At 42.4% G+C, this 25788-nt stretch overlaps 1 protein-coding gene across 1 annotated transcript; it reads right to left on the reverse strand.

Moving 5' to 3' along the window:
- Positions 1 to 4738: 4738 nt before the first annotated feature.
- Positions 4739 to 18420, reverse strand: lgmn (legumain). Its single transcript, XM_012836834.3, has 14 exons — positions 18280 to 18420; positions 17393 to 17567; positions 16214 to 16311; positions 13156 to 13237; positions 12819 to 12901; positions 12294 to 12369; positions 11731 to 11793; positions 11512 to 11578; positions 10605 to 10723; positions 10095 to 10184; positions 9234 to 9443; positions 8744 to 8917; positions 7150 to 7217; positions 4739 to 5924 (listed from the first exon to the last, which is right to left on the reverse strand). Exons 2-14 carry the CDS (start codon positions 17531 to 17533, stop codon positions 5882 to 5884), a joined length of 1314 nt encoding a protein of 437 aa, XP_012692288.1. The 5' UTR covers positions 17534 to 17567; positions 18280 to 18420; the 3' UTR covers positions 4739 to 5881.
- Positions 18421 to 25788: the final 7368 nt, after the last annotated feature.

The raw sequence follows: 25788 nt of genomic DNA on the forward strand, positions 1-25788 counted from the left end.
GTGTGTGAGAGCTATTTAGGAGGGCTATTGCTTGGGGGAAAAAACTGCATCAGGTGACGTGATGTTTTGGTCATGATGGCCCTGTATCGCTGTCCAGAGGGGAGACGGTTAAAGAGACTGTTAGCAGGATGTGAGGGGTCTGCCGTGATCTTCACTACTTTCCTGAGGGATCTGGAGCTGTGAAGGTCCTTGATGGAGGGAAGGGGGCAGCCGATGATGCGCTCTGCTGCCCGTACGACTCTTTGGAGCCTGGCCTTAGAGCGGGCAGAGGCAGAGTCATACCAGACCGAGTGAGAGGATGTAAGCACACTCTCAATGATAGCCCTGTAAAACTGCACCATGATGGGGGGGCTGACCTGTAGTCCTCTCAGCTGCCGGAGGAAGAACAGGCGCTGCTGACCTTTCTTCACTAATTGAGTGATGTTATTGTCCCATTTTAGTGTGTTGGTGATGGTTGTGCCTAGGAACTTGAAATGCTCTACTACAGTGACAGATGAGTTGTTGATGACAAGTGGAAGATGTGTCGGAACCTTTTTTCGGAAGTCCACAATCACCTCCACTGTCTTGTTGACGTTAAGCTCTAGGTTGCTGACTGCACACCAGGACTCTAGATGGCCGACCTCCCTCCGGTAGGCAGACTCGTTGTTGTTGCTGATGAGACCTATCATGGTGGTGTCGTCTGCATACTTGATGGTCTTGACAGACGGGTCACCAGAGGAGCAGTCGTTGGTGTACAGGGAGAAGAGAAGGGGGGACAGCACACAACCCTGGGGGGCATCGGTGTTAACTGTGCGGGGCTGTGACAGATGCGGGCCCAGCCTGACATACTGTCTCCTGTTGGTGAGAAAAATCTGTAATCCATAAGCAGGTAAGGGGGTAGATGTTCAGATGGGTCAGTTTGCTATGGAGGAGGTCGGGAATGATGGTGTTAAAGGCAGAACTATAATCCACAAACAGGACCCTTGCATAGGTGTTCCGATTGTCCAGGTGTTGTAGAATATAGTGAAGGGCTATGTTGATTGCATCGTCTACTGAGCGGTTGGGTCTGTATGCAAATTGGAGGGGGTCCATGAGGTGGTCAGTGGATGCTTTGAGATAGGAGAGGACCAAGCGTTCAAATACTTTCACGACTACAGAGGTGAGGGCGACCGGTCTGTAATCATTTAAGCAGGTGATCTTGGGCTTTTTCGGCACTGGAATGATGACAGCAGATTTGAAGCATACAGGGACACGGCATAAATTGAGAGACTGATTAAAAATGTCCGTAAACACTGGAGCCAGCTCGCTGGCACAGTGCTTGAGGGTAGCAGGTGACACCATGTCCGGCCCACACGCTTTCCTGGTGTTCTGACCTTTGAAGAGCCTCCGAACCTCATGCTCAGTGATGACCAGTGGAGCAGGTGAGGTGGTGGCAGGGGGAGGGGAGGCGGGGGGATGGAGGGGGTGGACCCACGCGGTGCTTCAAACCTTGTGCAGAACACATTGAACTGGTCTGGTAGATTTGGGTCGTTAGAGGTGGGGGGGGGCTTCTTCTTGTAGCCCGTGGCAGATTGTAGGCCCCTCCAGACAGCTCTGATGTTCTTATCCTCGACCTGTTGTTCAATTCTAGTCTTATACACCCCTTTAGCATGCTGGATGGCTTTGCTGAGTGCATATTTGGCTTTGGTGCACGCGTCCTTATCTCCGCTCCTGTGGGCCGCCTCCTTCCCTCTCCTCAGTAGCCTCACCTCCTTGTTGAACCACGGTTTATTATTACTATAAATGACAATGGATTGTCTGGGGATGCAGAGTTCCTCACAGAAGTAGACGTAGGATGAGCATGTGTCTGCATACTCATCAATGTCATTGCGTGCCAGCTTAATAGCTGCCCAGTCTGTAATGTCAAAACAGGCTTGTAGTGATTCAGTTGCATCAGGTGTTTGTATCTGGACAGACCTCTTGACCGGTTTTTGTTTCTTGAGTAGGGACTGGTATGTGGGGATGAGTTTAATCACAGAATGATCGCTATTGCCTAGTGGTGCGCACGCGCACGCGCGATATGCCTCTTTGATGGTAGAATAGCACTGATCAAGAGTCTATAGGGGAAATGTTATGGGTCACAAATCTTTCTTCCCAGGGTCACAAATCTTTCTTCCACACTCGTTCCCTATTTTCCATAGCCTGGCTCGTCCCACCTGTTGCCCCCAGGCTCCATTTCTCAGTGCACTTGAGGATTTGTTGATCATTTTTTTACTACACATTTGTCCTTACCCTTGTTTTCCTTTTTTTTTCTTTTGTTAAACATACCTAATTTCCCTAAATCCATACTCTCTAATTTCTCTCTAACGCTCTGAATACAGTTAGGAAGTAAATTATTTTGTGCTTTCTTAAATTAATAATAATCGGAACAATTTTCATAGCTTTTTTCTGCATCAGGAAATTTAAATGTGTCCGTTTTGTACCACACAGTAGGTAATGTGTGGAACTACGAGAGAACAATACAATCTATATAGTGAGTTCTGATTCCATAAAGAGAACAATAGAATCTTTATAGTGAGTTCTGATTCAAGATATCTGTAGGTTTAATCTAATAATGCAATGGTTTTAGACATGTTGCCATAGTTTCCAGCATAATTTATGATAAGCCTAAAAAAGCAACAAATTGGAATTTACGCGAATAATAATAATAATAATAATAATACCTTTGACTTATAGAGCGCTTTTCTAAGTACCCAAAGATGCTTTACATTGGGCAGAACAAACAAACAAACAAAATAAGCCCGTTTCCATCAACCATAGTCACATTACACCCTATGCGAATAGCTAGTCAATCCACCCCCCCTCTAGCGAATCAAATTTTTATTATTCGTATTCACATTCGCAGAATTTCAGAAGTTTCCAGTCAGGATTTCTGATTAAAATAGTCAAAATGCGCATTAAAAAGTTGGTTGGGCTCCCAGCCAGTGACAAACTTGATGATAACAAACCATTTGTTTATGATATTAGTTATGATATTAGATTCCCTTTCCACTATATTCAGAAGCTGTTCTAAACTTTCCCCAGAGCAATATGAATTAGTGTCATTAGCAAAAGAAAAATGGCAAAGTATGAAGTGTTGGTGTTTGCAGTGCATTTGGCATTAACGGTGAAGTGATGTGCTCAGGTGCGTGTTTGAATAGCACACTGTGGAGAGAGTTTCGTAAAAGTGGACATGGTATTGAAACAAGTGTGAAAATGTTTGTAAACCAACTCTAAGCCTTTCATAAGAATGCTGTCGTCTGCAGAGGGGAGATCACCTGACAGTCTCATGCCTTTGCTGGCCTTTTAGAGGCGTTGCTTCCCACGCCCAGCTATCTTTCACACAGGAAAAAACCCGTCCATCTTTGATACAAGGCACAGAAATGAGAGTGGATGTTGCTGAAACCTGTTGTGACAGCACATCGTTGAGTCGAATTGTATGTCCTTTGGTGCTTTATCGGTTCTGAAGTGTTTGACTACATCTGCCACTGGCTTCCCAATGATTTGTCCTTGATGCAGCCTTGATGTACATGGCAAAGGGACATGAAGAGTCAGATTATTATTATTAATAATAATAATAATAATAATAATAATAATAATAATAAATACCACAAGTGCCTCATGGCCAGTATTTTGCTTTATTTTCTAGTTTGATGAAATGTGTAAGATTGGAAATGTAGGAGGGAAATAATATGTGGTTTGTGTGATTCAAAAGATGCCAGTTACAAACTGTGTGTGTGTGTGTGTGTACCTACCAGTGCTTCTTGCCATGTAGAGTAGTGAGAACTCAGGCAAATGACCTCATTTTTTATTAAGAGACTAAACATGACCTCCACACATCAGCTTGTCATGTCTTAATGTCCTTGATTGTTATCTGTTCAATTAATATTCATCTAATGCTGACATTATTACTAAAAACCATAATAATAGTTTGTCATCATAGAATGATATGCCCCTTAGGACTTAAATATCCTACAATATATGGTGTGCTTGGTTCAGCACTGGAACATGGATGGTGTGTGTGTTCTGGCATAATGTCTTTATGTGAGTACACTGCAGAATTGTTGAGAAAACATGACCGAGGAGCAAAGGGTACAGAAGTACAGTAGAGGATGTGAAAGTCCTAAAAGGCTGAGAAATGCGATGAATCACAGGGAGATGGACATTGCACAGTCACTTTGGGACAGTTCTATTTTGGGAGCTATTTGTTAGAAAATATATTCTCAAAAGGATCTCATAATAGGACCAGCGTAATCCATCTCCTATCCAGTTGAGAAGCAGTTTTAATATTGGGTTTGAAACAAGAAATACCTTAAGTCCACTAGATGGTAGTACAGAGCCATGCAGTCGGTCACAGTTTTTCGTAACACTGTATGTTGTTTGAAATTAGTTTGTTTTGCAAAAATATCTACAAGAGGAAAAAAACATTAACAAAATCTAAATACTGGTGTGGCAGTGGCATCTCTGTTCATCCTGCCTTTCTATTAACATGCTGAACATGTGACATGTTCATTGTTAACCTCATGCCCCTTTAAGTAATATGATAGGCTAGCATTTGTAAATGGAGGGAATGACTGGGGAATTAATACAACACACACTCCCTGTAAGCCTGCATGTCTGTAAATGTTTGTGTTGTTGGTCTGTGAGTACCAAAAGATGCCACTGGTTCGTACAACTGATAGACATTTGTTGAGGTGAATATACTCAAAAAATGAAATTAAATAAAAACATGTACAACTTGTCAATTTGGTTTGAATTTATTATTGATAATTCACACACAGATCAAACCTCCCCTCGGAAATGAGGAGACTGTAGTCTGTCCACAGTGCAAACTGACGCTTAGAAGAGAGCTCAGATCAGGCGCATAAGCTACAGCCATGTCTACACAGGAGATCTGCAGTCAGACAAAAAGACAGGAATCCATCTAGCAACACTGCTATAGCTCACCCCTTCAACTTCACGACAGCACATTCATGCACTACATTGATGCCAAAGTCACCAGACAGAAAGTGATCACTGAACAAAGCTACCAACTTGGAGTTTCCTCTTTTGAGAAAAAAAAATTAAAAAAAAACACACCTTAGATTGTCAACCAACGAAAGCCCGCCCCGCCTTCATAGTAGAATATTCATCCAATCATCATCATTCAAACACTGCAAGCATGGTCTCCTACCAGAAAGCCATATTTCAGTAAAGCAAAGGCGGACAAAGAGGCAGCAGCAGAGATCCAGTGTGGTTAGATCTGGCCAACCACCCCTGCAGCTGGGCAGTCCAGGTCCAGAGGGTAGTATTCTCTCTCTCTTTAGATGGTTTAACTAGCTAGCAGAGAGTTCAAGTGAATATCAAATGGATTAGTGAATGACCACAGTGTAAAAACATGGTAAGACCGACTACCTCCTAGTCTCAAAGGGGCAAGACCTGGAGGACAAATACTCCACATTCCACCGCAAAGAAAAGAAACTGGGTCCATATTCTATCATTTATAAGATCCGTATTCTAGGTCCCTGATGGCAAGAGAGAGCTCAGTCTAAATCCCCTATGTAGATGGAGGATCAATATTCTTGGGCTCCAGTAGTGAATATACACAAAATACATTTCCTAAAAGGCAGAACATTCTCTTAACCCTTAACGTAAATTGGCAGAGTAAACGGTGCTTGTTAAAATGTATAGTCAAAACCACATTTTAAAATTCATTATAAAAACGTCAATACAATTCTCAAAGTAAAAAAAAAAAAAAAAAAAAAAGTAATCTTAAAATAATGTGATTGCAGTGTAATGCAAAATAGTTGTGTGTATTCTTTTCAAAGTTGATTGGTGAGTGCAAATAGGAGGCTATCCAACAGACAGCAGGCCAGATGGGTGTGCAGGTGTGGTCCAGAGTCGATTACATCCTGAAGTAGCATACATCATCCATGACTGACATGATCCTAAGTACAAAAAGGAGAGGGAGAAGGAGAGGGAGAGAGAGAGGGGGAGAGAGAGAGAGAGAGAGAGAGAGAGAGAGAGATTAATTTGGATACACAGGAAATATGTCAAACTAAACATCTGAAAGGACCGCAACATTTTTGGCTAGCGATCAAAACAAACATCCCCCTGTACATCCAGAATACATGTTACACGACTATGGAGAAATATGCAGATCACCATAAAATCTCACTGATTGACCTAAAATTGGAAAGAGATATCCTTCTGGTGTTTTAATGGCTTCATATTATTTTCTAAGTACATATTTTTTTCATCTATAACATTTGGAATAAAAAACTATTTCTTTTATCAAGAATTGTAACAATGTGATGAAAAAAAAATTCTTATATATTTTATACAATTAAAACAGCCTGGGGTCAAATTGACCCCAAACAACACCTATGCGTAAAACATGTGTACAGGAAATTGAAAACATATCATCATCATGTTCATTTTGTGTTTACCCAGTTGTCCGCATTCAATTAGGAAAAGTCATTAAATATGAAGCAAAAAAAATGATGTCAATCATTTATTTAGAGACGTTAAACATTGAATGTGGTCAAATTGACCCCAAACATAATAGGAGGGTTAAGCTGTAGTTTAACAGTCAACCTGCCCTTTTGGTCAGGAAAACATTTGGGAGTTCACGATGTGCAACAAGCTCAGATATCTGAAAACTCTGATCATGCCGTTCACCTACTGTTCCTTCAACTTCTTCACCAGTATATATATATATATGTGTGTGTGTGTGTGTGTGTGTGTGTGTGTGTGTCTGATTTACCAATTATGTATCTTGATCTTTTACACACTTTTACCATCAGCCACCCAGTCCGAGTGTCTCTGCTGTTGTGTGTGATCAGCCGCTCTTTACATAAGTATATCCTTTGTGGTGAGGTCCTCTACCTGCAGCCTGTACTATGGCCATGATGTGGCTTATTAGTTTGCCTTGTGAGGACAGCTTGTGTGTGTTAGCCCTCTCTCGTGTTGTGTTCTTGTGTGGGCACACACACACACACACACACGCACACAGGGTTCAACTTGTCTGTTGCTCTGACCACTGCAGGTGCAGCCAGATAAGAACACATCTGATTGGGGACACTAACAGCACAGAAAACTGTTCTGAGAAAACAACTGAAAAATGGAACGTTGGTGATGAACAGAAAAGATAAACAACACTTGAGGTCTTACCTTTCTGCAGTGAGTCCAGCTTCACACAGGTTCACCAGAGCATAGAGGTGCCTCAGTGCATACTCATACTGCAACACACACACACACACACACACACACACACACACACACACACACACACGTTGTTACTGTTTACAGTTTGTTACTAAACACACCACCCACATATGCAGTCAAATCTTTAGGGTTTTCTAGATGGGAAATAACACATGCCATATTATTCCCCTCCAACATTTCCTGGGATTCGTTCTAAGCTAAGAACAGGATTTAAGAATGTGGAAAAGCAGTCGTAGATAGGCCAGATTGGAGTGTGGCCATGTTCGTAAGGGCTGAATTTGTGAGAAATCGTTGGTTATTGCGTTCGCATCAATTGTACAGACATCCTCGGATTTAAATAATTACAATAATAATAAATACGAGAATATTTGTTTTTATTAACAATTACGTTTCACATTTATAGTCATGATTCTATGAGACATCGTGATGTCCTAAAATAAATAAAAGCACTACACGAACACTGCAAAATGGCAGTGAATACATAAATAAGCACTAAACTTGCGTGGATATAGCCATAGTGGAATAGAATGGACGCATCTACATTCTGCAACAGTACCTCCACCTCTGCACCGGTTTTCCGCTTTGACATGATTTTGATCAGTCTCAAGTTGCTTTTGCTTTGTCTGTGAATTCTGTATGTACACAGTCCTATGGTTGCATGCCCTTATAAGGAGCTGGCGGGGCGTTTATGTATGAAAATTCAGGTGTGCGAGAACACTCACACTAAGAATCAGTGCACAGGTAAGAACACTTTGGTGGTTTAAGAACACATTTCCACGCGTTCAGGAATCCGGCGGGCATCTTCCTTAGGGTTGGTCTTACGAAGTTTGTAAGAAAATATTTAAGAAGACACTTAAGAAAATGTTTGAGAATGAGGTCCATGGTGTCTAGTCTTGCATAGGAATATGCAACTGCGTGTGTGTGTGTGTGTGTGTGTGTGTGTGTGTGTAATGTGCGTGTGGTTGTAAGGATCTTAGTCAGTTAGTGGTTTCCCCTCTCGTAAGTCAGCATTAGGGAACAGAAACCGTGAACAGATGGCTCTGGTCGAAACCCTCTCTGTTCTCACCCGTGACTATCAGACTGACCAGTACAAGCACCATACAGTCTAATGTACTCCAACAGAGGAAGCAGGGCTTCATAAGACAGACTTCTTGTCTTTTAACGGTCATGGGTGATTCTGTGTGGTTTAGCTTTTGGGTAAGTAGGGAACATTAGAGTGTGACGACCTAACCGAAGGGGAAGTGTAGACAAAGGTGAAAATGTTATCTTAGTGATATCTTGTAAGAAGGCTATATTGTCTATATACAGTTATATCGTTCAAATTTTAAGCAACCACTTTCATGTCCTCATACCTAGGTCTTTGGTGTTAGATAGACAGAGCAAAATAAACAAACAAAAAGAATACAAATAAGAAATTAAACAAATAAACAATAAAGACATAGAAATGTGAAATAAGTTGCCCCCCCCCCCGCTAGGGTAGGCCGGGAGAAAGGGAAGAGGCTGTCCTGGTGGACAGAGGAGTGTGTTTCTGCTGGTGTACCTGAGGGCCGGAGTGCCAGTTGAAGCAGCGGGTTTTGTAGTGTGTGACGGCCATCTTGTAGCACTTGTGCTGCGTCAGCTCCATCCGGTCGTTCAGCAGCTTCTGTGCCTCACCACTGTTGCCCATCACCTTCTGAACTACCTTATGCATGGTCTCAGCCAGCAGCTCCCGCGTCTACACACACACACACACACACACCAGATAAACACACAAAACACAACACCCTTAGAAGTGAAGTGCCCTAACTTCAAAATAATATTCCACTGACATACAAACACACTGAGAGGACACACACACACAAAAGACCGCCATACTTACATACAGTCAATGCTACTATACTACTTGACTCATATATATGTATTTATACATACATATATACATATACATATATATACATGAGTGGAGGCGGATTAATGCGCGTCTTTCACTGTGAGAGCAAGAGATCCAGCACATATGAGGTACACAGAGAAATAAGACGAAAAGTGTGAACCTTGAGGTGCGTGCTGATCTCCTTAAGGTATCCTTGGGCGACGGCGATGTCATTGGTCTTCATGAGCTTCCTCTTGAGGATGGCCAATGGGACGTCGGGGCTGGCGGTGAGGTCACGCTCCTGCACCACAGGCAGGGAGGTGGGGCGAGCAGAGGAGGCGTTGCTCTTTGAGTTGCCCTGGAACTCCATCACCTTCATGTGAGAAATCGTCTGAGAGGGAGAGAGGGAGGGAGAGAGGGAGGGAGGGAGAAAGAAGGGATTGAGACTTAAGGATACGCAGGAAATGAGACACGTCAAAGCTGTGTCGGTAACACTCTGTTGGCCCGGCAACCAAAACAAACAAGGATGACTGAACCTCTGCACATGAGCGCACACACAAATGAAGCAGAATTTTTTACAGAGACCAGGCTCTCACAAATGTGTGTGTGTATGTGTGTGTGAGTGGGTGGGTGAGTGGGTGAGTGTGTGTGAAAGAGAGAGAGACTGGATGTATAGATGTGGGTAGTCCGTATTTAGAGTGTTTGAACATACATAGAGAGGGAGTGTGAGAAAACAGTTGAACACAGAAAAAGTAAAGACAGTGATAAGATAATGAGAGACATGAAAAGCTGCAACGAATTACAAAGGTTATGAGTAAGGTGCCTTTTGAGCCACCAACACTCATGTGAAATGGTAAGTTCACACAATCACACAGAGAGGTATTTTGAGGTGTGGGTGGGATGTGTGTGTGTGTGGACATGCCACAGAAGGTAGCTGAATGTTTACATGGTCAAAAATACAGAAAGACACATTGAGGTTGAGAAGACATGTAGGTCACAGAAAGCGGCGGGGACTACCCCACGAACACACACACACACACACCTTGTCTCCATACTGCATGACATGACTGGTGTTGGTTTCGCCCTTGACAATCTTGAACTGCTTCAGTAGAGTCTCCTTGTTCAGGTCCTCCTGTTTAAGAACACAGGTCAAAGGTCACGCACGAGCAGCCACACTAACTAGCAACACACACGAGCAGCCACACTAACTAGCAACACACACACACACACACACACACACGAGCAGCCACACTAACTAGCATCACACACACACACACAGCCACACTAACTAGCAACACACACACACACACACACACACACACACACACACACACACACACACACACACACACACACACACACACACACACACACACACACACACACACACACACACACACACACACACACACACACACTTCAAAAACCTAATAACACCAAGGTAATGGATTTGATACCCAGGAGCATACATGCTGATGTAAACAAATGTATGTATCTAATGTACAGGCACTTGTACACTTCTGGGAGGTCAGTATGTGTGATTAGAACTCACCACATCAGAATCCTCCAACCAGTTGACGCTGTACCAGTCACCCAGGTAGGTGTCGCGGGCTTCGTCGTAGTAACAGGCGTAGGAGGACTCGTGGGTGTTCGCAGCGGTGGTGGCGTAGACTGAGAGTGGAGAGAGGACTCTGGGTTATGCCAACCACACTCACTGCCATATTCTCTACACACTCACACCAGTCACACGGTCATTTCTGTCATACTCAATACAGTTCCAGCACACAGGCACATCCACCCAAGCTCTGCTTAAGCTTTCTACTTGAACTACATAAGATGATGAAGAGCAGATTGAATCGAATACAATTGAAAGGTATTAGAATAGCAGACAAGCACTTCTGGGAGTATGTGTGGGTTTCGGGTGGAACAGAGAGCCTCTATCTGCATTATCGGCTATTTCCACATGTACAGTGACTAGACACAGTGTTAGTCATGTCCTGTTTATGTGTTGAAAGCTGCCAACTCAGCAGGTTCTAAGAACTGTCCGCTTCTGTCACATGAAGCCACCCACAGATCACATGACTACTCCCACTTATCACCTGACCAGTGTTCTATTAGAGGGAAGACAGTGTCCTGTGCTGATGTTAACATCGAAGGCTGCTGAAGCCAGCAAATTATACACTATGAACTTGTGATTGCATTGCAGAGTTCAGAATATTCATGTGTGGGTTAGTGTGTGTGGGTTAGTGTGTATGTGTGTTGTGTGTGTGTGTTGTGTGTGTGTTGTGTGTATGTGCATATGACTGAATGTCCACCTCACCATATTACTGTGAACTCAGTCATGTCTGAATGTGGACACAGTGACCTTTGACACATGTGTTATTACTGATCAACTACCTTAATATTTACTTATCCGTGTTTTCATTTCCCTGAAAAGAGGTCATCTGGGCGTCACTCACCATCAATATCTGCGGGCAGGGGTTTCATCATGGACCCAGACTCGCATGCCTCGATGTATAATACCATCTGTGTGTGTGTGCGTGTGCATGAAGACAGAGGGAGAGAGAGAGAATTATGAAAAGACATCTCCATCTCATCACACTGATTGTTACACTGTTACCCAGACTGCACCAGGTCCCAGAGAAGAGACACATAAACATACACAATGGCAGACGCACCTTCTTGTACATTTTGTTGTCATGCATGTAGTGGAGGGCATCCATGAGGTCCTTCACATGAAGCTGTGTTTAGAAAGAACACACACACACACACACACACACAAACAATACAACAAGAAATATATTTTAACAACAACAGGGTGACAAAAGGGATGCACATATAAAAACAGCAGGATATGCTGCAGCAGCAGTGATGTCTCAATAACCACAGCATGAATAAGCAATTAAGACTTAGACCTTGTCTTGAGGAGCTACAAAGCCAACCCTACACACACACTGAAGTTATGCATTAACACCCAATGAGTCTCTCTTTAAATTCATCTATAAAAAACACAGGCTAGAGATTAAGTACATGACAGAGCTCCAAACGCTACCCAAAATTCCGCTGGTATAGTTTTCTACAGTACAATACTTATGCATCACTTGTATTGTAAAATAATAACTTAGGTTTTGAGAATATGTTACAAGGGTGTTTATTGGAGGGCATGTATGGGTCAAGTTAGGTGCACAGTCATCAAATGAACATCATGTGACAGGATTCAGGAAGGGGAAAAAGGGCTTACGTCATCATCAGGAAACGCCAGGAGGCCAGGTGCACCGTGATCGGTGAAGTACACAAACACATGATCATTTGGCCCACTGCCAAACAAAAACACCACACACACACACACACAAATTCATTATTAGCAAATCAGTCACATTACATACACACTGGGTAATTTGCACACAATCAATTAAACTATGCATGAAATCATTCAAATTCTGTTTATGCTTCTGCACAATTTCCAACAATTTCTAGCCCTTCAGATTCTAACCATTATTGGACCAAAGCCTTGACATATTCCTATTATATATATATATTTCTAAGAGGTCATGCAATATGACCTAGCCCAGCAGGAAATGCAGAGATGTGATTTTCATAAACATTAACAGAGCAGTCAGTTAAGTCATTAACACTAGCTTGTAAAGGGTGTGTCTGGCCCCTGTCCAAGAGAGGCCTCTTGATATGTGTCAGTTCTCTCTCTCCCTCTCTCCTAAACCCCCACGTCCCCCCCCTGTTCCCCCCGTCCCCATCCCTCAGGACTTGCCTCTTCAGCACTTTCCCAGATCCTCCTTTCACACTAGCGGAGTCGCCCTTCAGCACTGCCAGGAAATTATCTGGAGTCACTTCCTGCATGCACACAAACACACACACACACACACACACACACACAAGTACAGACAGGCAGAGACACACGCACACACGGTTACAGATACAGACAGACATAAATACAGACAGGCAGACACACACATACATACAAACAAACAGTTACAGACAGACACACACAGAAAAATGACATCACCACTATTGCAAAACCTGTGAGATATACATGAGTGTGTATCAATACCATTGCTTAACAGTGTGTTTGAGGGTTTAATACTCACATCAGCTACATAGTCCTTCACTACCCCTTTATACACATCAGTGCCATTTGGCCTGTTGATGACGACTCCTTTGGTTGGGTTACTAAAGGCAGACAGAGTGAGAGAGAGAGAGAGAGAGAGAGACAGGAAGAGAGAGAGAGAGATACAGGAAGAGAGAGAAATAAGGGATCCGTTGATTAGGATACACAAAAAAATGACACATGCCAGGGAAAAAGCAGCCTTAACATAACAGAGTCTGTGTGTGTCTATACTAGTGGAATCACAATCCTGGCATCTTCATCAAAATAACTTCAGTGAATGTCTCTGGTACGTGTACTTTCAAACAGACAAAGTTACTTACTCACTCACTCACTCACACTCACACTCACACTCACACTCACACTCACACTCACACTCACACTCTCTCTCTCTGAGCGCATGCGTGAGTGAGTGACTGAGCGGCTGAACGCGTGTGTGAGTCTAATTCTAACTTTTCTAACTTTGTGTGTTGTTTATATGTACTTGTTGTTTATGTGTGCATGCACTTAGTTTTACAATTACTGGGTTTTGGTTTAGTTTGGTGTTGTAAATATCACGGATTGTTTGCCCGTGGAGTCTGCAACCGGCTTTTGCTGGGAGTATGGCCGCCGCGGGAAGCATGGAATTTGAAAAACTAACTCGGAGGCACGGAGTGAAAGTTGAGTGCAGTGCGAGTGTAGAAGATTGTAGTTTAGCGGTTGGTGAAATTATTGGTCACGAAAACGTGAAGTCGGCTTCACGAATGAACAATGCGGTTGTGCTGTTTCTCAGCACAATTGATAAGGCTAATCAGGTAATTGTGCAGGGTATAGTACTCAATGATTCCCTCACGCCAGTCCTCCCACTCAGTACCCCCGCCAAGAAAGTAATCATTTCAAATGTACCCCCGTTCATCAAAGATGAGCTTATTGCTAAAGAGTTGCAACGACATGGCCAGCTGGTTTCACATTTTCGAAAAATCCCTCTGGGATGTAAATCGCCCCTTCTTCGACATTTAGTGTCGTTTAGAAGACAAGTGTACATGGTCCTAAATAGTGGCATGGAGGAGATTGAGCGAACACTGAAGCTAAGGGTGGAAGGGTTCGATTATGTGGTGTATGCAACGTCAGACACTGCGTTGAAATGTTTCAGTTGCGGTGGAGCTGGACACATTGGTCGCTATTGTCCTGGCAAAAATGCCAACACTGAAAAGGAGAAAACTCCAGCTAAAACCAATGAGTCCTCCACAGTCGTCCCCCCAGTCACTGAGGTAGAACCCTCGGTGGATGGGACCGAGGGAAGCGGACTTGAAGGGGATTTTCTGATTGTGCTTGGCCCCGAAGCCGTGGCGGGTGAGTCGGTGGTGATGGAGCCTGCTGTCGCTATATTTGTCGCAGAAGAGCTAGCTGCGGCTGGATCATGTGAACCTGGAAATAAGAAGGGGCCTTCAATACAGACACTGACAGTCCCTCAAACGTCAGTGGATGTGGTGGAGGCTATCGACATAGACCCAGTTTTCAAAGCCCCGGTGAAGAGAAAAATGGGCCCGGAGATTAACGTGACTAAAATAAAGAAAGATGAACACACAAATGTTAGCGATTGCGAATCCATGGATTCAAACTGGTCCGATTGTTCGCAGGGAGATGTAAAGCTCTCCAGCGAAGATAGGAAATATACTGCAGATAGCATTAATAGTTTCCTACACGTCACGAAGGGGATGCGGAAAGTGGAGGTTGAACTGCATTTTCCAGACTGCTCGCAGTTTATTAGCGACGCTGCCTGGTGGATAAGGGAGGGTGTGTTTGAGGATACGGAGGTATTTCGTCTCCGGAAAATAATGAGCAAGTTGAGAAAAAAGTTGCGTGGAAAAATAAAGTCTACTTAGTTTTTTCAGTATGTGTAACACCATCAAGTGTGGCTCTCTACATTTAAATGGTGTTAGCGATTTATTTTGTACGACTTATTTTAAACTGAAGAAATTAAATGTTGCCCTGTGCTAAATGATGAATTATTGTTTGCCCATTGTTTGTTTGTGTTGGGAGTAATTGAGCATTGTTTCATTTTTGTCATGTGGTCCCTGTTTTAAGGAATCTGCTGATGTCGAGAGTCTCACTCGGTTTTTGTTTCTACAAAGCAATGAATGACTTGGATACTTTTGTTGCACAGTGGTGCTGTGGAAAAAGCTGTGTGCTCAGTTGATGATGATGATTTTGTTTTTGATGTTTTGTTTCCTTTTGAATAATGTGTAAAACACTGTTTGCAATGCTGTTTACCTAATAAAAAGTTTTTTATAAAATTCAAATTCTCTCTCTCTCTCTCTCTCTCTCTCTCTCTGACTTTGGACCAGAGTGATCTCAACTCAAAGTAATGTAGCTGATAGGAATTAATCATTAATGTGAAAGATACAGTCACAATGTTAATCTGACTCTATATACACAAACACACACACACACAATATTTAGAGTAATATGACACACAATCACCTCAACATCACCGCTAGTTATAAACCTTCACTTTCACCTGAGTGTGATGCTGGTTTGGTGAGGTTTTACCTCCTTACTTAACCACCCTCCCCCCTCCCTGAGGCTCAAACTGGGTGAACCACAATAACTTCTGATTCGAAAACAACGGAAAGTGACAATGTTACTGGTGCACATTGATCTGCTGAGCACTTGTTCATTTCATAACTTTTACATTTAAGGGAAAGTTTTTATGGTCATCGTATGACATTTAGCTTGCAGTGCGTGTGAGTGTGAGTGTGTGTGTGTGTGTGTGTGTGTGTCTTTCTTTCTGAATGCCGACTGAGGAAATTAAATTGGCTTCTTGTGACTGTCGAGTTAGTGCCTTCTCTCTCTGTGAAGCCAGTGTGGAGCCTCTGCTGTTGGCCTTGTTGGTGCTACGCACAGACCTCCCAAAACACAGCACAAAGCTCTTATCTATGAGGCCTGTTCTCTGTTCTGACATACCTACGAACTACATAAGTCTACATGGTATCTACTACCTCTGTGTGTGTGTGTGTGTGTGTGTGTGCACTTAATGAGTGTGTGTTCATGAAACTTACTCCTCATTCTCAGCCAGGTCGTCGTACATCATCACGACAATCTGCTCATCAGGGATCCCGTTCTTGTGGACTATCTGATAGGCATGGCATGCATCAGCCTGTGAACACACACAAACACACAGTTACCCAATTCTGTACACACGGCCAAAAGTAAACACAAACACACGGGTACACACAATGCCAGGCACCCATCTATATGTGTGGGAATGTGCACACACAGACACACTCCCCCATGCACAGTCTGTGTAGCTGTAGAATACAATACACAGTCACACTAGAGAGCACAATCAACAGCATTGCTAAGGGTTGTGGTTGAAATTCATCTAGCTCTTCTAAGAGCATACTAAAGGAGTGTCATTACAATCACCACCCCCCTTCCTCAAACAGCCCCTTCAACACCACAGAGAATCTCCCAGCCAACAAAATTCCCAGCTGGGCTTTTATCTTTTTCAATAGCGGGTAAAGTTGCTGGTGACCAAACAAGATAGCAAGCAGCATACAGCATGACCACAAGTAGGATAAGCTGGATTGCTCTAAGCCACCATTCGCTGACCATTCACAGCAGAGGGAACCTAAGAAACCGGCAGCCATTCTCCCAACACAGACACAGGCATCTACGACCTTTAGCGAAACAATAACCCACATTAATAAAAGGAACATATATCCAAAGACAAAACCAAAGGCCGAACAGGAACAAATACAACATTCATACGCTCAAGACTGAAACCAACCCACCCCCAGGATAATTTTCCTGGTTTTGAAAACTATTGTCTATTAGTGCCTATTGCCTAATGTCTCTGGAACTGTGTAATTGGCGTTTGGCTGTAAACTGTAGCTAAACTTCCTGGGAATTATGAGGTGACAAGGTGTCTAGAGCCTCAATATAGGCTGGGCTGGTTAATTTCCTTGAAGTACTATCTCAAACTGAAGGATGCGAACAAGTCCAACTGGGTACATCTCTAAACGACTCCCATTCATGCCAGAATTGTGTACTATTTACATAAAGGGTATCAATACAACCATGGCCGATATCAACATAGTTTGTTTATAATGTGAATGTGTGTGTGTGTTTCCATTAAATTACTCTATTGCTTTAGACAAAATACCAGCCGACATTAGATGAGCATTTCCTCATAAGCACATTCCCTCGGTCTCGTCTGCATTCTCTACAGGTCTCACCTGGTGTCTGTAGTTGTACCAGCCGTTGGAGCCTGCCACAATCACCACCCAGTTCTTCCCGTCCTCAGCTTTGGGCATGGGCAACGCTGTGACCGTGAGGGCCAGGCTGATGCCCAGCAGGACCAGGGTCTGGGTAAACATCTTTGTAATGCTCTCCAGAGTTCAACCAAATCAACTGGCAGAAGAGGGAAAACATTGATGAATGGTAAAACAGACTCATGCAGCAGAGTTGTTTTAAGACATAGTAATCTTGAAGGGTGCAAAGAATTTTTCCCTTGAACTGGCAATCCGATTTATGTACTGAACATTTTCATTCACTGGTCTGAGATTGTAGATCACATCCATGTGAACAAAAGAAATGAACGCAGTAAGGGAAGTCAGACCTGAGTAGATGACTGCTAACATTATAAATAAAGACAATTGTGAATCTTTCAGTGTGTAACGTGTGTTTGGAACAACCCCTGGACAGCCTGTATCCAAAAAGCTAAGTGAGGTTCGTGGAATTGCATTACACAAACACAGAGGTCTCAAATTACGCTCCGTACAAACGAGGCTGAGGCTAGCCGAATCTTATCGCCAGAACCTCTTTGTTAGCATGACAAGTCAGCATCGGTGAATGCTGGAGGTAAATAAGTTTAAGTTTCTATCTAGGGCTACAGAATAGCAGGCACAAACAGCAAGTCATACAAAAATAACAACTACAATGTCGATGTGCTAATGCTAGCTTGTTCTAGACCAGAATCGGGGAATGCTGTTGGACAGCACAGTGATGTTAACGCGACATGTAAACAACAGGAGTTCGCCAACCCCCAATCAAAATCGCGAAAACAAAACAAAATGTTTTTCGGCATTGAAAACAACCACCTCTAATTCTTTCTTATATTTACCTGTTTTGCTTCCTAGATGTTTTCAGTGTACTTTCGTTTACTGCGCAACCCTGTTTTTAATAGAGAACTCAGGGAGGGGGGGTCATGGCGTAGATTTCCGGGCAGCCAATCCCATTGGTTTCGAGCACAGGGTGACTAAAGGCACATGATGGTTCAGTCATGTGCTTTTGTTCTCCAAAGGTGGGGTAAAAAAACTCTGCAGAAGAAATCAGTGAGTTTTTAAACGGGGCTATTTATGTCTCGCACGGTTCAAGGTACTCTTGCATTTAGTACATCATCATCATCATCATCATTTACTGTAAATAACATCATTGTTTACTGAGGGGAATTTAAAAAATCTCCCATACATAAACATGCTAATTGGGGACCGGTTCAAGGTAATGTCCGACTTCCTGTATTGAACATTGATAAATAATATATAATTAAACACAGGCTATGAATAAATACACGATTAAACAAAAACGGGTTGGAATCCCACAAAGTAGTCGATATCTGTGACAAGTCTCAGGAAGCCAGGAAAACTCAACTTGTGCTGCTGGTGTCTTGTGACCTGTTTCTGGTTGCACCTGTTATTTTGTTTACAGCACCTGGCTACTCAGCAAAACCTGCACACATCCACAGATGTTGAACAGTGGAGTAACAGATATTCCTACCGCATGACATATTATGGGCATAAGAGCCTACAGTTTACTGACAGTTAAAACCGGTTTTACAGGTAAGTACACAAGGTTTAACAGGAAGTTTACAGGGATCATTTGAGACAAAAACTTCGACCTGCCAGTTGCGGCTCACTTGATGTTGGAACAGCCCATCTGATTGGGGGGTTACATCATAGACATATATAGATCTATAGCTACCTACTATAAGGCTGATGCAAGAAGAGCCACCGTCATCACCTCCCCCCATTCTATTAAGTGGATCCATCCATCCGTGTAAAGTCAGGCGAGAAATAATCAAATTAAGACAGAAAGTAGCTATTATAAAGAAAGCAATCAAAAATACAAATGATAAAATGTCAGAGGATAAATGGTCAGAAGAAAATAATCTTGATGCTGCAAATTGTTGTAAGTTAAAAAAATAACATTACCAGTGCCAGGAAAAACGAAGTGCACCGGCACCAAACTAAGTGGAGGAGGAAAGAGTTTAGCTGATTCCAGTGGAGAGCAGGGGCAAGAAGAAGAGGTCGCTGCCAAGGACGAGTGACAACCTTGCAGGTGATACTGCATGTAGTGACACTGAAGCTAGCAACGCTAGCGGTGCTAGGCCAGAGGGGATTCATCATATGGAGCCTGCCATTCATTATTTTGCACGCCCAAAACCAAAAGAGTTTGATTAGTTATTTAAATATCATCCAAACCAGAACACAAAAAATACACTTGTAAAGAAAGTGTTTCAATGCAAGGATGGCATGGTGCATGGTCCTGAAACAACAGTGGCGCTATCAACTTAATATCTATTGCCTAGCCTGTATGTTATAAAAGCCTGATATTGCGGTGCATAGGGGAAAAATGTGGCCAGTCCAGACGAAAATTACCAGGGCCGAATTCTGTTCCCAGCCTATCCCTGATCTAAGTCATGGCTGATCTATTTCAGCCATTGTCTGGCTATGTAGAGTTACATGTAACCAAGTTTGCTAGGGTTACTTTTGAACTGTGACATGGTACAGATGATCAGTTACCCTGTTAAAGGACCAATATGTAATACAACCCCAAATCAGAAAAAGTTGGGACGGTATGGAAAATGCAAATAAAAAAAGAAAGCAGTGATTTATAAATGTACCTTGACTTGTATTTCATTGCAGACAGTACACAAGATATTTCATGTTTTGTCTGGTCAACTTCATTTCATTTGTAAATATACATCCATTCCTGCCATCCAGGCCTGCAACACATTCCAAAAAAAGTTGGGAATTGGCAATTTAGTGGTAGTAATGAGGTATAATTATTAAATAATGATATGATTTGAAACTAGTGATGTCAACAGGTCATTGTAATCATGATTTGGTACAAAAGCAGCATCCAGGAAAGGCCTAGTCCTTTAGGAGCAAAGATGGGCTGAGGATCGCCAGTTTGCCAACAAATGCGTGAGCAAATTATTGTAATGTTTTAAAAACAATGTTTGTCAAAGAAAGATAGGAAGGGATTTTGATATTTCACCCTCCACGGTGCATAACATCATTAAAAGATTCAAGGAATCTGGAGGAATTTCAGTGTGTAAAGGGTAAGGCCGCAAGCCTACGCTGAATAACCATGATCTCCGATCCCTCAGGCGGCACTGCATCAAGAACCGCCATTCATCTATAAGCGATATAACCACATGGGCTCAGGATTACTTTGGCAAACATTTGTCAAGCACTACAATTCGTAGTTACATCCACAAATGGCAGTTAAAACTTTACTGTGCCAAAAGGAAGCCTTATGTTAACCTTGTCGACTTCTCTGGGCTCAGAGGCATCTGGGATGGACCATCAAACAGTGGAAACGTGTGTTGTGGTCAGACGAATCATCATTTCAGGTCTTTTTTGGAAGAAATGGATGCCGTGTGCGCCGGACCAAAGAAGAAAAGGACATTCCAGACTGTTACCAGCAACAAGTCCAAAAGCCAGGGTCTGTCATGGTATGGGGTTGTGTCAGTGCCCTTGTCAAAGGTAACTTACACTTCTGTGATGGCACCATTAATGCCAAAAAGGACATAGAGATTTTGGAGCAACATGTGCTGCCTTCAAGATGACATCCTTTCCAGGGAAGCCCATGCATATTTCAACAAGACAATGCAAAATCACATTCTGCACACATTTCAAAGGCATGGCTGAGGAAGTAGAGTGTGCAGGTGCCGGACTGGCCTGCCTGCAGTCCTGACTTGTCTCCAATAGAGAATGTGTGGCGCATTTTGAAGACTCTGTACAGTTGCACACATTAAGACTTGTTTGCAGGAAAAATAGGACAAAGTTATACCTGAAACGCTGCATCACTTGGTGTCAAGTCCCTAACCATCTTTAGTGTCGTGAAAAGGAATGGCAACATTACAAAGTGGTAAATGCTTCACTGTCCCAACTTTTTTTGAAATATGTTGCAAGAATCGAAATTGAATTAAGTGTATATTTTGAAAAAACAATAAAATTCATGAGGTAAAACATCAAATAAGGTAGCCTGACGATGTCATACTCATAATTCTAGTCAGAATATGAGTCTGATACCGCTCCAATGGGCTGTGATTATGGGGCGTGTTTCAACCGAACCAGGAAAAAAAATGCCTCTTCGCTCAGTTGGATATATCTAGAACCAATCAGAGCAACGTAGTATGACCATAACGTAGACCATGGGGCCAGCTGATACATTAAACTTTTACCGGATCCCGTAGGAAGGACGGCAAAAACATCTTTTCGATCGACAAATGCCTTTATCGCGTTTCTCTGTTCCTCTTTCAAAATGAATGTGCTGTCAATGTCTTCTAAAACAGACTCGAATCACCACATTTCAGCTCTCCAACGGCAGCCATGTTTGTTGAAAACGAATTCACCCCAAAAGCTCTTTGGTGACGTGGTTGATTACGTTACGGTTGATCATCTGTCCATCATCGTATAAAGCCTGCCTTGACAATTTGATTGGTACGGCAATGTCTGTCCGCAGATAATTTCTCCTCAATGGAGTAATGCCAGACCGAACTTCCCAACCAAAAAATGTGTGGGCGGGGCTAAGTTCGGTCTGGTATCCAGGCTACAAATAAGGTGCTGTTGTATTGTTTTCAATGTAATACAGAGCAAGATGCAAGAGAATTTACAAATCACTGTTTTCAGTTTTTATTTTAATTTAACATACCGTCCCAACATTTTCTGATTTGGGGTTGTAAATGCGAGTGTGAGTATTCGAGACACACAGTGAAGTGATCCCAAGTAGAGCTGGCCAATGCATCATGCTAACACACACTAATGTACTGCTATCAGTCACACTGGAGGAGTGACGGGCCACAGGTGTTTACACTCCAGGCAACAACCAGCCTGACAGAAATATGCGACAGAAACAGCAAATTCGACTCAATTTATGAACGCAATTACTCTATACATTGAAGGGATACTGACGTCCAAATAAAGGTTACTCATGCCCAATTTTTTGCTATTTATCCATCTTATCGAATATAAACCATATACCTGTTTTAGAAGACTTTATTCAATTTTACGACAATCAGTGGAAGTGGTAAAATTTCACCAACGTTAGACACTCTGTCCTCTCTCTGTAGATCTTCCCCTAGCCCTTTCTCGCTGTAACCTGCTCTGCGTTTTGGACCAGGAACCTACACTGTCAAGTCTCGTTTTAACCGTGAGACTGAATATCAGTGATCTCACTAAACCTCACGGATTTTCACTCCCAATAGCATAGAATAAGAATTACAAGTCCATTAGTAGTAGTAGTAGTAGTAGTAGTAGTGATGGACAGGTAACAGAATTCATTATTTAGTTGCAAATGTTAGCCAAAGGTGCCTCCACCAGAACGGGATGGATGAATGAAGACACCTGGCCTGAGTTCCTTGATCACCTGATACAGCACACTAAGTGCACTCCTGACCATCCCATGCTGCTAATCCTTGATAATCTTAAAACTCACATCTCACTCAAGGCAGTAGAAAAAGCAAAGAGCAACGGTATTGTTCTTGTATCCTGACTGAGCTGCAGCCTGCATCCACTGGTCCATCCACTTCAGATGATCCAGATGGTCCACTCCCTGCAGATGAACCACCTGCAGATGAACCACCTGCTGCAGATGATCCCCTCGCTGATGCTAATCCATCCACTGGTCCACATGGATGTGCCATGTGTTCCCAGCCGACCTGGATATGTGTCTCCTCGTGAAATCCTAACACTTCCCAAATGTCCCCCCAGAGCACAAACCAAAAGAAAGCGTGTGAAGACAGCCATCCTAACTGATACTCCTGAGAAGCAGACAATAGAAAAGGCTTATGAAGAGAGACAAAAGAAACTGGCAGGGAAAAAGCAAAATAGCAAAGAAAAGGGAAAACCGAAAAAGAAACTTGATGATGAGTTTGACAAAGAGAACTCTGAGGATTGATAGAAGTGATCCTGGAAACACAGATCTGTCCGTGGGTGTCTTTGTCCTAACTTTGCAACCAAACACAGGAGTCTCTGTTACGTTGGCATGGTTGAGAAAGTTGAGGATGACGAAATACTTACACAATTCCTCAGAAGAATCCAGGGAAACAAGAAAGAGTGGGAGAGACCCACGTTTGCTATAAAAGAAAATGATGTGGCACATGTTCCTAAAGGTGATGTGGTGAAGAAGCTGCCTCAACCTAATAGGCCTGGAGGAACCACACAGAGAGAGCAACTCTTCACCTTTCCCTGTAACCTTCAGGGCTGGAATGTAGAGTAGGCCTGGTTAGAGTATGAGGCTGATGTTCTAATCCAGGTGGGTCTAGTCCTGTGTTCTGAATCCCAGGCTGTTCTAGCTGGTTCTGATTATGGTGCCATGACTGTGTTCTAATCTAACTGGTTCTATCTGTCATTTGAATGTTATTTAAAACATTTTGAATTAGATTATGTTGTATATGATTTTGTTCAGAGTTACTTTCAAGTGTTTTAAAAAAAATGTGCTTAATTGACCAATCCCCATGATTCTCTTACTAGTCCGATATTAGTTTTGGAATGTGTGGTTGTCAATCTAGCTGTCAGGATTCTAACTGTTACAACATGTGTTGTTATGGTAGTTTTAAAGTGGAAAAAGTAAGTGGATCAGTTTACCCCCAGCTGGTTCACTTTACCCCCTTGATTTATCTGGTCTGTCTCACTTTACCCCTAAACTGGTTTAAAAACAATCATACTTTCACTGCCCTTTGTCCTGAAGACATTCTGATCATTTCCATTGCTAGGAAACATCCTGAATTAATGAAATGTGTAAATTGTACTGATAAAACACATTACTCGCCTAGAGGGGAGCAAATGTAAAAATGTTAAAAAAAATGTCTCACATTACCCCGCTCTCCCCTACTATGGTCAACAAAGTTTCAATATCCAACATCACTAAACAACATATATAGAAATGCTTAGCAAATATAACAATATGGTTGCATGTGTTGTGTGTATCTGTGGGCGGTGGGGATGGCTCACGGATTTCAGTCATGTTAACTTGACAGGTATGCTGGACCTGCACTCTCTCTTCTCTCTCTCTAAATCATGTGCCTCTTGCACCACTGGGACCTGCACCATCTCCTCCTCTCTCTAGCGCATCCTTTTCGCCCTCTGCCTCAGCGGCACCTGACTAGCCGTAACCAGTGGTGGAATGTAACGAAGTATTTTTACTGCGTTACTGTACTTAAGTACATTTTTACGTATCTGTACTTTACTTAAGTAAAAATAATAGTGCATACTTTTTACTTTTACTCCATTATATTTTTTAGCTATTATCTATACTTTTACTCCGCTATATTTCTACAATATGTGTTGTTACTCGTTACATTTTATGAACACAGTTTCGCCAAAATGTTGCCTACACAAAACTATGGATTGCGTTGCTGTTTTGGAAGTTTAAACCAATCAGGTGGCTCTATCAACTCCAATGATATCAGAGTGCGCGTCTGGCAGCAGCACTAGCGGTAGCTTTGCCTGTTATACCTGAACATTCAACAGACAGCCTGACTACTGCCTATTCAACATGGATCCAGAGTCGGACTGAACTAAGCCCTCCGACATGAGCCACCCTGGGCCCTATTTAAAAGATATGTTCGAGTTCAAAGGCCCCAAGAATGACTCCTGGAGGTTTCAATGCGGTTCCTGTCTCCTCAAAATAAGGAGTTGCTAGCCTTCAATAATTCGCCCTCAAATTTAAAGTAGCATATCGAGGTAAGCAGAGTGATTGCTATGCTAAGTTAATGTCCCTGACTTTTGAATATTGATATATGTATTTAATTCGTTTACTGACATGATATTATAATGTTATCTAGCGAAATGCATGTTGACATACAGCAATAGCATCAAAAAACATGATTGTATCTTCATTATATATTTAACGTAGTGGTAATAAAGCTGGTAGGTTAGCTATGTCAAGCTAGCGTGCCTTGTTCTGTCCAGTTACATTTGTTTTTCATGTTCCCCTTTTTACACGTTTACAATTAAATAAAAGATTTAAAGATATCACATGGTGTCTTTATTGGTTTGGCTTATGGTATTAACTTTGCAAATAATCCCTGGTAGATAACTTGTCATCCGCAGAATTGTAAGATATAGTGTGAACAGTATTACAGATGGTAAGCACAATAAGTACACCAACCTTTCCAATTAACAAATGTTGTTGCTTATAATTATTACTAGTAGTGACATCTGTAGAGGCATTTATTACCAGTAGCTATTTCTTTATCAAAATGGCACAGCCTAGACATTGAGAGACAACCCATTGCGTCAGTACTTTTACTTTTAATACTTAAAGTCATTTTAAAAGTAAGTACTTTTACTTTTACTTAAGTAGGATTGTTGATGTAGTACTTTTACTTTTATTTTCCTGG

The sequence above is a fragment of the Clupea harengus genome, chromosome 14 (assembly GCF_900700415.2).
Source record: "Clupea harengus chromosome 14, Ch_v2.0.2, whole genome shotgun sequence".
In the NCBI taxonomy this organism is placed as follows: Eukaryota; Metazoa; Chordata; class Actinopteri; order Clupeiformes; family Clupeidae; genus Clupea; species Clupea harengus.

What these genes read in the sequence shown, in the direction of transcription:
- lgmn (XM_012836834.3), bottom strand. Translation starts at nt 17,533, where the DNA reads ATGTTTACCCAGACCCTGGTCCTGCTGGGCATCAGCCTGGCCCTCACG. An exon ending in GGTACAACTACAGACACCAG is followed by an intron (nt 16,312 to 17,392) that starts GTGAGACCTGTA and finishes GTGTGTTCACAG; the next exon opens with GCTGATGCATGCCATGCCTA. An exon ending in ACTGGCACTCCGGCCCTCAG is followed by an intron (nt 7,218 to 8,743) that starts GTACACCAGCAG and finishes TGTGTGTTGCAG; the next exon opens with TATGAGTATGCACTGAGGCA.